Here is a 17146-nt window from a genome sequence, read left to right as displayed (position 1 = left end):
CAAAAAGACTTAGTAAATAACTCTGCAAAAAGAAATTGCTCCACTAATAGCACCATCAGCAAGCTATTGTGTGGAATAAAGCCAAGAGAGACGAGGAAAATTGCAGATGCTGTCCTCTCTCAGTCGTGGGTAAGCTAATCTCAGCTGAGGTAGCAGCAAGGACACAACAGCATCCTGTAAAGAAGCTGCTGCAATAGCTGTGAAAGTGACAGGTTTAAAGCTGGTTTGAGGAATATGGTGGGGAGGGGCAGTGCGATGAGTTGTGAAAGGATGATTTTTCCATCTTGGAAGCTTTAACCTTGTCTACATTATATCAAAAATGTGATTCCTTTCAAACAAAAAATGCACGATCCACCCACCCACCCGACATACATTGCCGTCGGTGTAAAATCGCAAACATGCATTGAAGCAGGACAAGCGAGAGGGAAAAACAAATCCCATATTGAACTATTAAAAATGTAGAGCAAGCAGCAATTTCCTACTGCTCAGAGTTTGCAAATAATCTGCAGCACACAAGGACACGTAAAGCACACTGCCACAATAAAACCATCGGCATGCGTCCGTCCTCTGAGAACAATTTGAAGCCAAGACAAAATCAGGGAATGAACGACAGAGAACAGGGAAACCCAGGACAGGTCAGTCGTAGACTCAGAACTCCTATTGTGCTTGTTTGATATCATAAATCCAAAGCCCCTGAAATGTCGTGGGACTCTTGGCACCCTGGGACCCACCCACCCACCTACATGCCTAATGCATTTCACAGCACAAATGTGTGTTTTCAGGCAGCCTCGCTGGTTATTGTGTATACCCTGGGACTTTCTTCTGCACTCCAAGCTTGTGCAGGAAGGGGCGCCGTTAAGTATTCAGAAGTCTACAAGGGTTAATTATCATAAACAATCATGTTGCTGCAATTAATATTGGGAGGGTGCTCCACTGAATCACCCTTTCACTTGGGTTGGCGGTGGTGCGGTAGAGAAGAACACGAAGGGTGGACACCCTTGTCTCGAGGTGGGTACCAGGCCATGAGATGGAGAGCTGTCCCAATCTCACCACAACCCCCAGTATGGGTGCTGATAAGGAGCCTGCCACAGCAGAAGGGTGCCTTAACAAGGCATTCTTAATCCCTGTGTGTAAAGTCTTGGGAAGTAGGAGTCAGAGGGCAGACTTAAAGGAGGGTAATCAAAGAACTTGCAAATGCCACCGAACAGAGCAGTCACTGGCTGTGGCTGAAAAGAAAAGATGCTGTCTGGGCTGCCACGTGACCATCTAGAGGCTAACCATAAGACACACACCCAGGGCTGATCACCCTGCAGTGGGCCTGCCTCGACTGAGGGTGTCTTGTGATAAAAGGCCGAAACACCCAGTGACGTTGAGGTACACAACTGAAGATGTGTCTGAATGGTAGCAACATCACCTAGTGGTCACCCCCAAGAACAACACCAGTCAATTGTAGTGCAAACCTTAGCAATTGTAACATCTAGACCTACTAATCAATCTGACAAACTTGTCCTGTGCTAAAATGTTTCTCTGGCGCCTCCCACACCAAGATAGGGGAAACAGCAGCAAGCCCTTCTGCAATGTGGCACTTGCTTTATTGATGTGGACGCACACTTCACACACAAACCACTCAGTGGCAAACAATAATGCACCATTACATACTTTCAGTCATTAAATTATTAAATTGGCTGGCAATTCAACATTGCAGCAGATAATAGCCCTCTCCCACTGTACTGTATTGTTAAAGAGGCACAATGCAAACAAAGAGGAGAGAGGGGGGAAGAGGAGAGAGGGGGGAAGAGGAGAGAGGGGGGAAGAGGAGAGAGGGGGAAGAGGAGAGAGGGGGGAAGAGGAGAGAGGGGGGAAGAGGTGAGAGGGGGGAAGAGGAGAGAGGGGGGAAGAGGAGAGAGGGGGGAAGAGGAGAGGGGGGGAAGAGGAGAGGGGGGGAAGAGGAGAGGGGGGGAAGAGGAGAGGGGGGGAAGAGGAGAGGGGGGGGAGAGGAGAGGGGGGGAAGAGGAGAGGGGGGGAAGAGGAGAGGGGGGGAAGAGGAGAGGGGGGGAAGAGGAGAGGGGGGGAAGAGGAGAGGGGGGGAAGAGGAGAGGGGGGGAAGAGGAGAGGGGGAAGAGGAGAGGGGGGGAAGAGGAGAGGGGGGGAAGAGGAGAGGGGGGGAAGAGGAGAGGGGGGGAAGAGGAGAGGGGGGAAGAGGAGAGGGGGGGGAAGAGGAGAGGGGGGGAAGAGGAGAGGGGGGGAAGAGGAGAGGGGGGGAAGAGGAGAGGGGGGGAAGAGGAGAGGGGGGGAAGAGGGAGAGGGGGGAAGAGGAGAGAGGGGGGGAAGAGGAGAGAGGGGGAAGAGGAGAGGGGGGGAAGAGGAGAGGGGGGGAAGAGGAGAGGGGGGGAAGAGGAGAGCGGGGGGAAGAGGAGAGGGGGGGAAGAGGAGAGGGGGGGAAGAGGAGAGGGGGGGAAGAGGAGAGGGGGGGAAGAGGAGAGGGGGGGAAGAGGAGAGGGGGGGAAGAGGAGAGGGGGGGAAGAGGAGAGAGGGAGAGGATGGGGGAGGAGAGGAGAGAGGGAGAGGAGAGAGGGAGGGAGAGAGGGGGGGAAGAGGAGAGAGGGGGATAGGGGGGAGAGATGGGTGTGGGAACTGAATGTGTGACAAGCCCTTGACTTACCTGGAAGTTCTGCTCTTGCTCTCCTTCTTGTTGAGCACACCAGGCACACAGTTGGTGAGCTCGGTCCAGTCAGCGTGCAAGCCGCAACTCCACCCGGTGGAGAACCTCGAGAAGAGCCAGGTCTCCTTGCGGTTGGGTCGGTAACAAGTGCATTTCTTCTGTCCGGGCTTGCACTCGCAGGGCACCTCCAGCTTGACGTTCTGCACCAGGTGGCGGCCAAACGTGGTGGCCCCCGTCTTCTGGATGTGCAGGAAGACGATCACGTCCTCCCCCTTGATGTCGAAATCCACCGTCCTCTCCAGGTCCAGCACGGAGAAGTAATACCTCTTCACGTAGTGCGGGTCGGGGGTGGGGAAGATATCCAGAGCCTCGTCCTGCACGAACCCCCGGGGTGGAGAGACCCTGCAGTTGGTCCCGGGGCAAACATACTGGAACACGATCATCATGAAGATAGCGAACCCGGCGATGATCAGGATCAATTTGTTGGTCCTTTCAACCATGTTCTTTCCAATGAGCTTCATGGGTTACCATCTCACACTGAGGAGGGAGGGGGTGCTTTGTGAGCCTCTGCCCCTGTCCCTGCCTCTCCCTCTGCCTGTGGCTCTGCCCCTACCTCTGGCTGTCCCTGCCCCTGCTCCTGCCTCTACCTCTGTCCCTGCCTGTATCTGTGGCTCTCTCTCTGCCCCTGTCCCTACCTCTGTCTGTGTTTCTACCTCTGCCTGTGCCCCTACTCCCTACCTCTGCCCCTGCCTCTGTCCCTGCCCCTGTCTGTGTCCCTGTCCCTACCTCTGTCTGTGCCCCAACCTCTGTCTGTGTCCCTGTCCCTACCCCTGCCTGTGTCCCTACCTCTGCCTGCGCCTCTCTCTCTCTCTGCCTCTACCCCTGTCTGTGTCCCTGTCCCTACCCCTGTCTGTGTCCCTACCTCTACCCCTGCCTGTGTCCCTACCTCTGCCTGCGCCTCTCTCTCTCTCTGCCTCTACCCCTGTCTGTGTCCCTGTCTCTACCCCTGTCTGTGTCCCTACCTCTACCCCCGTCTGTGTCCCTACCTCTGCCTGCGCCTCTCTCTCTCTCTCTCTGCCTCTACCCCTTGTCTGTGTCCCCTACCTCTGCCTGCGCCTCTGCCCGCAAACGCCGAGGAGGAGGAGGAGGTGCCTTTTTTTTTTTCCTTTTCCTTCTCGGCGGCGGGGAGTAGAGTAGGAAGATAGTCAAGCAGCCCTCCCTCGGCGTGGCCAGGGCTGTGACGCGCTGGTTACAGCCGAGCTGAGACTGACCAGAGTGAAGCTGACCGTCCTGGGGCTGGCTGGCTGGCTGCTGGGGGAAGCTGGAGCTGCAACAGCGGCGCTCACACTCACTCACTCACTCACTCACTCAACGCGCAGCCACAGAGCGCGGCCACAACTTGCAACAACAACTACGGCGGCTCCGGCGTCCAGACCGCACGGCGTTGTCGTTGTCGTTACTGTTGCTGCTGCTGCTGCTGCAGCTCCTCCCCGGCCGCCGCCGCCTCCAGTGCTACTCCTCTCCCCCACCATCACCCATCCTCTATGCAATCTCAGCCCAGCATGCACAGCGACCACGCTGCCTTCCCCACAGCCTGGTTGGGAAAGGAGAGAGTGAGTGTGAGAGAGAGAGAGGAGAGAGAGAGGGGGAGGGAAGGAAGGAAGGGAGGAAGAGGTGGGAGCAGCGAGCGCACGTACAACCACTTAGGTTTGCAGAGCTCGCCCGCACCGCCAGTTGTTGGGAACCACAACGCTTTAGTTCCCAGTACTAGCACCCTCTCTCCCTCTCTCTCTCCCTTCCTCTCCCCCTTCCCTCTCTCCCCCTCTCTCTCTCTCTCCCCCCTTCCCTCTCTCCCCCTCTCTCTCTCTCTCCCCCCCTCCCTCTCTCTCCCCCCCTCCCTCTCTCTCCCCCCTCCCTCCCTCTCTCTCCCCCCTCCCTCCCTCTCTCTCCCCCCTCCCTCCCTCTCTCTCCTCCCTCTCTCTCTACCTCTCTCTCCCTTCCTCTCTCTCCCTCCCCTCTCTCCCTCCCCCTCTCTCTACCTCTCTCTCCCTTCCTCTCTCTCTCCCTCCCCCTCTCTCTCCCTCCCCCCTCCCTCTCTCTCCCCCTCTCTCTCTCTCCCCCCTTCCTCTCCCTCCCTTCCTCTCTCTCCCCCCCTCTCTCCCTTCCTCTCTCTCCCTTCCTCTCTCTCCCCCCCTGTCTGCTTGGCTCTGTGTTCCCCTGGACCCCAGCAGCCTGAAGGGTCTCGACCCGAAATATTCACCTATTCCTTTTCTCCAGAGTTGCTGTCTCTCCCTGCTGTTACTCCAGCATTTTGTCTTATCTTCAGCTGAATCCCCCCCCATCTCTCTCTCCACTCACCCCAACATCTCTCTCTCCACTAACCCCCAACCCCCAACATCTCTCTCTCTCTCCACTAACCCCCAACATCTCTCTCTCTCTCTCCACTAACCCCCACCCCCCCAACCCCCAACATCTCTCTCTCTCTCTCCACTAACTCCCACCCCCCAACCCCCAACATCTCTCTCTCACTCTCCACTAACCCCCCAACCCCCAACATCGCTCTCTCTCCACTCACCCCAACCCCCAACATCTCTCTCCACTCACCCTGGGGCTCGCAACATCCACTTCCCTCCCCCTCCTCTTGTAAACAACAAACACACACACAAACACAACTGGAAGTTCTCCTCAAAGCGAAAACTTAGCAACATTATCTCCCCATCCCCCTCCCAATAAAAAGGAAAATCGCCCTGATAAATCATCCAGATTTATCATTCCCCAAACACCAGGTGTCAATCCTGATAGAAAAGCGAGTTCGGAAATCGAATCTGAAATAACACGAGCAAATATTGCAAACGAAAAGCAGCCAACATATTTTATTTTTGTTCAGCGTTTGAGGTGAAAAGCCAGCTGCAACTTTGTTCTGTTTTGATCGGCGGTGCAACCATAACTTGCATTTATTTAGCGCCTGCAACAGTGGTTTCTCAGGAACGTTGTAAAACAAAACGGTGGGCTCGCTGCTTGATGAAGATATCAGGCCGACACGGGGGAGGCATTAGAGGGAGCAATTTGAAGAGGACGGAGAGGTTGTTAGTACAGAGAAATCCCTGACTTCAACTTCTTGTGTTCGCTGCCGGCACAGCTTGGAGTTAGTCTGTGGCCCAGTAGGATTCATGGGTTGTGTAAGGGACCAGAATGAAGAAATAGGCAACCCACTGAACTGACTGATAATTTGAGGGAATATGTGGAGAATGTTGTGGGAAGGAACTACAGGTGCTGGTTTAAACCGAAGATGGACACAAAATGCTGGAGTAACCCAGCGGAAAATGTAGAATAGATTTACATTTCTATTACTATTACTATTCTACATCTTCCTTGATCTCCATTCCCTTTGTCCTATTTTCACACTATACACTTCCTCTCCCCTGACATCAGTCTGAAAGGTCTCTACCCAAAACGTCACCCATTCCTTCTCTGTGGAGAATGTTCCATCTTTTGTTTTCCCCCACTGCTTGGCCTCTGCTTTAATCTGATTTTGTTTTTAACACCTCGCTGGTTGAAAAAAACATCTACTGCATTTGTAGCACAATACCTTGGACATCCTACATTTGCGAAAGGCGGTATATAGATTTATCTTTTCTAATTATATGTTCAAGAAAAGACTAGATGACCCTTCCAAACTTCCCACTCCCGGTGGAAGCCATGCAGTCTATAAACTGTGCAAACCACTTTTATTTTTTTATCTCTGTTTTAATAATAGACGATTCACACATTTTCCCATTCTCTTTCATAACCACAATATTACTGTCACCATTGTCTGCAGGACTATGCCATAAAATTGGCAATATAAATTCATAAGTCATAGGAGCATTCAGCCAATTGAGTCTACTCCGCCATTCATTAATGGCTGATCTATCATTCCCTCTCAATCCCATTCTCCTGCCTTCTCCCCATAATCTTTGACATCCTTACCAATCAAGTATATAAAAATCTCCACCTTATAGATACCCATTGACTTGGCCTCCACAGCCATCTGTGGCAATAAATGCCACATAGATTCACCACCTTCTGATTAAATAAATTCCTCATCGTCTCCATCCTAAAGGTAGTCCTTTTATTCTGAGGCTGTATCCTCTGGTCATAGACTCACCCACTAGTGGAGGCATCAATAGACAATAAACAATAGGTGCAGGAGTAGGCCATTCGGCCCTTTGAGTCAGCACTGCCATTCGCTGTGATCATGGCTGATCATTCACAATCAGTACCCCGTTCCTGCCTGCTCCCCATTTCCCTTGACTCTGCTATCTTTAAGAGCTCTATCTCACTCTCTCTTGAAAGCATCCAGAGAATTGGCCTCCACCGCCTTCTGAGGCAGAGAATTCCACAGATTCACAACTCTCTGAATGAAAAAGTTTTTCCTCATCTCCGTTCTAAATGGCCTACCCCTTATTCTTAAACTGTGGCCCCTGGTTCTGGACTCCTCCAACATCAGGAACATGTTTCCTGCCTCTAGCGTGTCCAATCCCTTAATAATCCTTTATGTTTCAATAAGATCCCCTCTCATCCTTCTAGGTTCCAGTGTATATAAATCCAGTGGCTCCATTCTTTCAACATACGACAGTCCTGCCACCCCAGGAATTAACCTCGTGAACCTACGTTGCACTCCCTCAATAGCAAGAATGTCCTTCTCAAATTTGGAGACCAAAACTGCACACAGTGCTCCAGGTGTGGTCTCACTAGGGCCCTGTGCAACTGCAGAAGGACCTCTTTGCTCCAATACTCAACTCCTCTTGTTATGAAGGCCAACATTCCATTGGCTTTCTTCACTGCCTGCTGTACCTGCATGCTTCCTTTCAGTGACTGAAGAACAAGGACAACCAGATCTCGTACTTCCCATTTTCCTAACTTGACACCATTCAGATAATAATCTGCCTTCCTGTTCTTGCCACCAAAGTGGATAACCTCACATTACCCTCTCCATATCCACTCTATCAAGGATATTATAAAGGATATTAAGATATTATAAAATACAACAAGCCATCCTGGCCATTGCTATTCATGTGGCCCATCAGGACCACAATGAAATACATTAAAAATGAAGAAAACATAAATAAAAAGTACTACTTAAATTGTTTATTTTTATACTGGATAATCCAGAGTAGTATTTTAACCTGGATTTCATTGATGTCCCAATGACTTTCCAACATGGTTTCCAATTACTATTTAATGGTCTGTGTCCTCTTGTCCAGCTTCTTCCAGTCTCACCCTTGGGTATTAGGAAAGAATGTTTCCCTCCCATTGTCCCTCTACGCTGTATATCATCATCATGTTCCTGTTTGTTGCAGTCTTCTGCTGTTATTAAATTCCCATGTGGAGGATGCTAGGCCGGAATAATTAATCTAGTCGAGGACATTTGACAGAATATGTAACAATTTACTCCATCTACACTTCACACTGCCGCGGCAAGGCAGTAATGACGAACGAGTCTCACCCCAGACGCTCCCTGTTCTCCCCTCCCATCAGGCAAGAGGTATAGACATGTGAAAACACATACAATAGACAATAGGCAATGGGTGCAGGAGTAGGCCATTCGGCCCTTCGAGCCAGCACCGCCATTCAATGTGATCATGGCTGATCATTCACAATCATTACCCCGTTCCTGCCTTCTCCCCATACCCCCTGACTCCGCTATCCTTAAGAGCTCTGTCTAGCTCTCTCTTGAAAGCGATACCTCCAGTTTCAGGGACAGTTTCTTCCCAGCTGTTATCAGGCAACTGAAGCATCCTATAATTCATTCTATCAACAACTAGAGAGCAGTCCTGAGCTGCTATCTACCTCATTGGAGACCCTCGGACTATCTTTAATCCAGACTATACTGGACATAATCTAGCACTAAACTTTATTCCCCTTATCATGTATCTGTACACTGTGGATGTCTGGATTGTAATAAAGTATAGTTGTTCTGCTGACTGGATAGCACGCAACAAAAAAGCTTTTCACTCTACCTCGGTACATGTGACAATAAACTAAACTAAACAAGGAGGAATAGACAAGTTGTTGCAACATGGTCTGCTACTCTTCCTCTCGAAAAAAATTCTTAACTTTCACATGATTCCTTTTTATCTGAACTCCACAATGGAAGCAATACTGGACTTTTATTGCAATGTTGTTTGTGTATCAAGGTTAGAGAACATTGGCTCGTCAAAAAGGCACAACGCTTGGATGGAATAACTCAGTAGGTCAGACAGCAATTCTGGAGAACATGGTTAGGAGAAGGATCCTGCCCCAGAACGTCACCCATCCATGTTCTCCAGAGATGCTGCCTGACCCGTTTTTTCTTACTCCAACACGTTGTGTCTTTTTGTGTAAACCAGCACCTGTACATCCTTGTTCTACATTTGCTCATGTCCTATACATTTTAAGAATGCAGTGCACATTTGCATTAGAATTTTTACGTCTCTTTTATTTTCTTTCTTCCTCTTTCCCTGCTGGCGGGTCAGACCCAAGTGTCTGTTGGCCTCCAGTACCACATCCAAGTGGAAGTTTGACGTGTTACCTAGCATGATCAGACCCAGCTATCCAACCATCATGAGCATTATGTTGTTACTCATGGATGATCAAGGGGGGGGGGGGGCTGGGACAGATAGCTGAGTCCGATGAAGTAACTCAGTGTAAACAGTGAACCAGCCTTACTGTAAGGCCCCACTGTAATTCCCCAGCATAAGATAGTTGACCGATCTAGGCTCTCCTTGGCCGCTCTTGCTCAGTTACGCCCAGAATTGCAACAGTGACGGCACTTTCACAAGCACTTTAGGATGTGCCCAGGTTGTGAACTGTTTCATGAAAATCATTGTGTGTAGAAAGGAACTGCAGGTGCTGGTTTATACCGAAGATAGACACAAGCGCTGGAGTAACTCAGCAGGTCAGGCAGCATCTCTGGAGAAAAAGGATGAAAATCATGAAAATGAAAATAATTACTGTGGGCCGAAGGGCCTGTTCTTGTGCTGTACTCTTCCTGTGTTGCACTGAAACACTCTCCATTTCAATCAGATTGGAGCTCTTTGGGAAACTGATTTATTTGCTGTGATTTGTTTTTTTATGACATGCAGTGGTGGAACAATCTTAAGCTCCATTCAGTGAGTGGATGATAAGCCTTTACATCAGCAAAACAGTATATGTACTGTATTGTTCTTTCATTCAAAATCAATAGGGGAAAGCATCAGACCTCTGAACGGTCCTTCCATAAGACAGAGTACAGTCCAATCCCCCTCTCTCTCAGTGCTGACATTGTAGTTAGTCCTTGAAATTCTTGTGCTATAAATTTGGAACTATATTTTGTACTCTGCATGTTTCCTTCGCTCTAGCTATTGTACTTGGGTTTGGCTTGATTTTACTTATCTATGGTATTATCAAATTTGATTGCATAGCATGCAAAATAAAGTTTTACACTGTACCTCGGTGAACATGATAATAATAAATCTGAACCTAAACTTGCTCTGCAGCAACCTATACATAGAGAGCCTACAGGCCTGGCACCATGATAACAGTGGAACAGTGGCACAACACACAAATCAACATAACTCCCTAATAAGATGATTGGTGCCAGCAATGTTTCACCCCACGCATATTTTTGTCTCCCATTTTCCTTTGGGCTCCAGCAATTCTTGAAGCCATTTGGGATAGTTTGCCTTCTCCTATTTTACTATCAGATCCAACCACTAGGAGGTGTCTGAGAGTAGTGGTTCTTCATGAAGCACCTCATTTTTTCACCTCATTCTTGAGGTGATCATCCTCTTTGCAAACATTTTTTACCCACTCAACCTCAAATGCTGTTTTTTCTTCTCCCCAAAATAAACCTTTTTTCATAAAAATCTGCAGATGTACAATGCAGTACAGTTAGATGTTAAGATAAACAGCACAAGACATATTCCAACTGTTGCCAAAATTCATATTAAATCAACATGGCATTAATTTTGCTTTCACATACATTCCATAAGCAAGCGATGACTGAGCAAGTACTCACGCAAGTTCAAGCCCCTCACTCTGCAATGTCGGGTGTGTCTAACCCAAAGCGTATTGTGCTCTCTGCACCAGGCTTCAGTGCATCTTTCAACACCATGGATTGTGCCAGTCCCGCCCCTTAGACTGTGCCATCGTTCAGTCAGCCAGAGTTAATAGATGATCCAGACTCTTCTCTTTGGTGTCTTATAAAAGCCCCGAAGAAAGAGGATTGGAAGCACAAAGAGGTTTTTGCCTTCTGCGCCGGTTCCCTCTGATTCTTTCTTGCTTCTTGAAAACCCTTCAGATTGAAGAAGTTATTGACTTTTACCTTGGTTACTTTCTGCCAGTGTATTCGAGAATCAAAGAGTGATTTCATAGTTCTCCAATGTGCATATTTCCTGTCCGGTTCCATGACGTTTATGGGGATCACTAGCTTTATGTTCAGCTTGCTTCATGTGTGAGATATTTACTGTCGGACTCCAGGGAGAAAGGAAGGGGAAAGGTCTGGAGAAAATTCTCGACCTGAAATGTAACGTATCCATGTTCTCCTAAGTTACTGCCTGACCCACTAAGCAACTCCAGCACTCCGTGCCTTCTTTTGTAAACCAGCATCTGCAGTTTAGGGATACAGTGTGGAAACACGGCCCTTCGGCCCACCAAGTCCACGCCAACCAGCGATCACCCCGTACACTAGTTCTATCCTATACATCAGGGACAATTTACAGAAGCTAATTGATCTACAATCCTACATGTCTTCGGAATTTGGGAAGAAACCGGAGCACCAAGGGAAAACCAACGTGGTCACAGGGAGAACGTACAAACTCCGTGCAGACAGCACCCGTAGTCAGGATCAAACCCGGGTCTCTGGTGCTGTAAGGCAGCAATGCTACTACTGCGCTACCATGCCCACACAAGTTTCTAAAATGGAAGGAATATACAGCTGTAGCTAACTGCCAGGCTCCCCTCTTCACCCGGCTCCCTGTCATCAGTCCCCATCCTCAACCTCAGCCCACAACAACAAAGGGAACAGTGAAAGCAGGGAGATTGCAGCTGCCATTTTATTGGAAAGGTCGGCTCGGCCTCAAAAAGCATCTCTCTGTGGCAGCCACAGAGCAGCTGGAGGAAAGGTCGCCATTGAGGTGGTGGCACACATTGTGGGTTGAGGTGAAGCGTGTCTTCAGTGTACCTCCACTACCACCGTTCTCCACCTTCGCTCCACCATCATCAACACAGACTGACTGTGGCACGGTGGTGCAGTGGTAGAGTTTCTGCCTTACAGCTCAAGAGTCCCAGGTTCGACCTTGACTACAGGAGCGGTCTGTATGGAATTTGTACGTTCTCTCCATGACCGCGTGGGTTTTCCCCAGGTGCTCCGGTTTCCTCCCACACCCCAAAGAAGTACAAGTTTGTAGGATAATAGGCTTCAGTGAAGATTGTAAATTGTCCCTCATGTGTAGCATAGTGCTAGTGTAGGGGGATCGCTGATCGGCATGGACCCGGTGGGCCTCAGGGCCTGTTTCCGTTCTCTATCTCTAAAACTAAAGCAAAAAACCTAAAGGACTGAGACGCATGCCATGAGTGAGATGGCAGTGATCAAGATGGTGGTGTTGGGAGAGTGGATGGAGAAAGGGAGTCTTTTCCTTTGTGATAAGTGAGTGTCATTAAACCAAGGCACACAAAGAAGGGGAAGGAAACCAAATGAAATAAAATGGAAAGACGGCCGAACAGCCTTCCATGCTTGCGTGGGCCTCCCGATCGATCGGTGCTTCTGCACATATCCAGGCCGCCACTGATCCCCTATTTCCACAACCTCAACCCTACTTACATTACACCATGTTAAGTGCTCATTAGTAAAGCAGGCTAATACATGAGGGCTCACAAAAGCTGAACATGTTAGATTAGGAGCAGATTTGTTTTTCCATAGCAACAATCGATCCTTCCAGAACCACAGATGCATACAATAGAAAATGTTTCCTGCGCTTCGTCATGTAAAGAAGTGATCATATCTGCTTTTCCACTGCTGACAAATTCTACTAGTGTTACGAAAATTCATGCTGATTTAAACATAGATTTTTTTGCAAATATACCAGGAACACAAAGGCTGATCTCCTGGAGCAGCTTGCCCATGATGCTCAATTTAGACTTCAGACTTTAAAGTAAAATCTTTTGAAATACAGCATGGAAACGTGCCCTTTGGCTCACCGAATCCGCTGCAACCAGCGATCACTCCATACACTAGCACTATCCGACACACTAGGGAGAATTTACACTTTACAGGGACCAATTAACCTAAACAAAACTTGTACGTCTTTGGAGTATGGGAGGAAACCAGAGCACCTGGAGAAAACCCACACGATCCCAGGGAGAATGTACAAAGTTGGATCTCTGGTGCTGTAAAGCAGCAACTTTACCACTGCGTCGCTGTGCTGTCCTAAATCGCGATTCTCAAATTTAATGAGTACGTATGAGATGGACTGGGACTGCTGAATTGGGAAAGGATCTGGATGGTTGGTGGGATGTGGAGAAGGTGCACTTTGGAGGTCTGTGGCTTCCTTGGGTTCACTGAACACCGTGCAACTAAAGAAAACCGTACAAAGAAATGGAAAGAAATTTGATAAATTGGGAAGTCAGAGTAGGAAAAGTAAGTGTAAGTGCTGGTTATTTCTTTTGTGTTCCTGGGCAGCTAATAAGTCAATGAAGTAATATATCACTTTCAGGATTAATGTGTAATCCTTTCAGGTTTCAAGTAGAGGGTTTTTTTCATTTAATATGCAACAAGGTTAATATGTTTTCTCCCCAACGATCTGCACATTTTGTTTTCATTGCTCCTTTGCAATTATTCAATGAGGATTACAGGAAATCAGCTGACAGGACAGATAGATTGGAAAGCAAACACGTCTGGCCAGGTGCAAAAGAGCACATGTTGCTGATACGTCATGTCAGACTTCATTCTTTACAACGCAATAAGGCTATCCCATTTTAGATTTATGGTGTTCAAACATATTTACTGAAGGCATTAGTGAGCAAATATATTGCCGAGTGTGAGATCCCGCCATACTGACTGGGTTTGGACCATTGTCACCCCTCCAAGAATTTCCAAGAGATGCAAGGAAAGTATGATTTCCTAAACACCGTATTTATTCACAAAATGCTGGAGTAACTCAGCAGGTCAGGCAGCATCTCAGGAGAGAAGGAATGGGTGACGTTTCGGGTTGAGACCCTTCTTCAGACTGAACACTGCAGTGAGCGACCCCTGGGAAATTAAAGAATGTTAGTGACAGAAGCCTTTAAAAGCTTTGTGTATTGGTCATGAAAATATTGGTGATGGGAGGAATGAAAGGCAGTTGAAAGTCAAATGATGAAGTTCCCCATGATATGTTCTTCTGTGGCTGACTCTAATGTTTTTAACAAGGTGTGGCACAGTAGCATAATTGGTAGAGCCTCACTGTGCCAGAGACCAGGGTTCGTTCCTGACCTGTGGTGCTGCCTACATCTGCACATTTTCCCTGTGACTATGTGGGATTCCTCCAGTTTCCAGTTTCCTCCCAAATCCCAAAGTCTTTGTAGGTTAATGACCTTCTGTAAATTGCCCCCTGTGTGTAGGGAATGGATGCGAAAGTGGGATAGCATAGAATGAGTTTGAATGGGTGATCGATGATTGGCGTGGACTCGGTGGGCACAACGATGTTTCCGTGCTTTATCAGTAAGCACTTCATTCACCTCAGGATGTATCAACATACTTATAGTTTAGTTTAGTTTAGAGATACAGCGTGGAAACGGGCCCTTTGGACGCCGACCAGCGATCCCCGCCCACTAACACTATCCCACACACACTAGGGACAATTTACAATTATACCAAGCCAATTGACCTACATACCTGTTCGTCTTTGGAGTGTGGGAGGAAACTGGAGCACCCGGAGAAAACCCATGCACATCATGGGGAGAATGTACAAACTCCGTGCAGACAAGCACCCGTAGTCAGGATTGAACTCTGGCTCTGTAAGACAGCAGCTCTACCACTGTGCCACTGTGCCACCCTACTTAATGGACGACAAAATACTTTGTTGAAGTGTAGTCACTATTCTACTGTAGGAGGTATCACAAAATGCTGGAGTAACTCAGTAGGTCAGGCAGCATCTAGGAGAGAGGGAATGGGTGACGTTTGGAGTCGAGAACCTTCTTCAGACTGAAGAAGGTTCTCGACCCGAAACGTCACCCATTCCCTCTCTCCATGATGCTGCCTGACCTGCTGAGTTACTCCAGCATTTTGTGATACCTTCGACTTGTACCAGCATCTGCAGTTATTTTCCTATTCTACTGTAGGAACTGTGGTGGGCAATTTTCACAACCAGACTCCACAAACAACAATGAAATAAATTATTGAAGAATTGATTTTTAGAGGGAAAACTGCTGGACAAGACATGCCCTGCTCTATTTTGAAACATTGGTAAGAAATCATTCATTTCTATTTAAGAGGGTAGGCAGGGCCTTGCTTTACTATTTCAACCTGAGTAGATCCACTGGATCAGCACTGGAATGCCAGGGATTTTGTGCTGAAATCCCAGAAGGAATGCTTGAAATCATACTCTTATTATATGTGATCTTGGTGTTAATGAAATAAGCCACAGGATCTCGGAATTTTAATGTTTCATTCCACAGTGAATGAAGGCTGGTTGCAATGTTAAGAGAAGATTAAATTTGCATGAAAAGAAACTGATATGGCAGAGCATTTGAGATAAAGGTAATGGAGGGCCAGGATCTTATGGTTACGAAAAATCTGGGTGTCAAAACTAAATATCACATTAATTTTAACTGTTGAATTGATATCCATTGTCTGGTGAGAATATTGTGCCCTGTCTCCATATGTCATGGTATCCTAAATAAAGATTGGGTCTCTTTGGCTGTTTCTGTCCATTAAACCTATAAGAATGTTTCTTTTGAATGCATTTATGATTTCAGTGCAAATACCGCTCTAAGAAAATCTGTTTCCATTTGTTTCCCCTAAAGCCAAATAAAACAAGTTCCCTAGCATGTTTATCCCACGGTGCTCGTTGTAGGATTGTGATCCCCAACTGGTTTACCCTCGGTATAGCCAAAAGACACAGAGGCTGTTCCTGGTAACCCAAATAAAATCAGTACAATTTACCCTGGAAGGGATCCTACAATCCAAGCAAGACTATGGCATTTATTTTAAGAAGGTAGCAGATAGCATACACATTTTATACATTCCAGTGGAGGCAGCTCATTCCCAGAATTGTCCCACGTGCCAATAAATATTGCCTGCTGCAGAGAAATGGAATGCCACATGGTCATCTTTGTGGCCAAGAGTGAGGCTGTGTAAGTCTACGCCAGTAAGCACTTCTGATATTTGTCCTCTTGTTCCAATCTGGCATTACCTCCAATGCAACAGAATTCTATGGATTTGTTTTCTAACAGGGAAGGGCGAGGACAGTCAGCGAAACAAGGCAATGCAGAAAGAAGTCAAGGAGTTTAATTTTATATATTAAATATAAATGAAATATGCAATTGAAAGAAATAAGACAAATAAGAAATAAGACAAACTTCCATGAAATATACTTAATTTTCCAAAGTCGGATTTTAGGAATTTTGTCTTTAGATTAGGAAAAATGAGGGAAGATTAGACTTTATTTCCTTCCATCACTGTGAGGAACGTGGGAAATCCGCTGTGGTGGATGTTTACGTATGTTAACTTTTATGTAGTTGTGTGTCTTGTTGCTTTTTTTTTAGTATGGCTGTATGGTAATTCGCATATCACTGTACCTTAATTGGTACACGTGTCAATAAAAGACCTTTGAAACCTTTGAATGAGGTCATTACAGACTAGTTGTTTTATGTAAAATGATAATAGAATTATTGAATTCTCTCTTACTTAAACGCCTGGCTGCTGGACCATTGTAATCTTCAAGACAGCAGTAAATGGAGCTTTGTTATGTTGGAGCGTCAAGAGGTAGGGTCTAAAATTAAACACACGGAGCTCAAGGGGAAACCAGTCTTGTGCAACATGGCTCAGGGGCTAATTTGTATGCATTTTTTCCTGCTCATTTTGCACAGAATGATTTCCTCAGGATACAGCCAGTGGAAAACTTTGATATCTTCACTGACAATGCTGCTAAAGCTTCTTTCGGATCCTGCAACACACCATCCATAATGTCACAAATGATACATAAATGATGCAGAATGTGATACATTTGGCATTTCAAATATACATAGTTCTCGTTCACATTATAGAAAATAACAGCTCTCAGATGGCGGATCTACTTGGAGTTGAAAACATTTTTTGTTGTTGTTTTGTTTAATGCATCTCCCGCCTAATGAGTTTTGGTAAATAAATTTCAGTGACACAAATAATTTATGTTAAGGAATAGAGAAAGTTGATTGGCTCTCATGTGCTAATGCTGCAGTACCACACGTCCCCAGTGAGGGCAGCACTGACACCGCCAGGCTCCATCACATTCACAATAAGGA

The 17146-nt window shown here is 47.1% G+C and overlaps 1 protein-coding gene across 1 annotated transcript in view; it reads right to left on the bottom strand.

Moving 5' to 3' along the window:
• Positions 1 to 4319, bottom strand: part of LOC144599630 (heparan-sulfate 6-O-sulfotransferase 1-like) — a 285275-nt gene extending 280956 nt beyond the window's left edge. Inside the window, exon 1 of the mRNA XM_078410755.1 lies at positions 2663 to 4319. Within this exon, the coding sequence (XP_078266881.1) occupies positions 2663 to 3183 (521 nt within the window). The 5' untranslated portion in view covers positions 3184 to 4319. The remainder of the gene's footprint in view (positions 1 to 2662) is intronic.
• Between the last annotated feature and the right edge of the window lie 12827 nt (positions 4320 to 17146).

The sequence above is a fragment of the Rhinoraja longicauda genome, chromosome 13 (assembly GCF_053455715.1).
Source record: "Rhinoraja longicauda isolate Sanriku21f chromosome 13, sRhiLon1.1, whole genome shotgun sequence".
In the NCBI taxonomy this organism is placed as follows: Eukaryota; Metazoa; Chordata; class Chondrichthyes; order Rajiformes; family Arhynchobatidae; genus Rhinoraja; species Rhinoraja longicauda.
The sequence above is the reverse complement of the archived record's forward strand: the minus strand, read 5'-3'. Positions and strand labels throughout refer to the sequence as shown.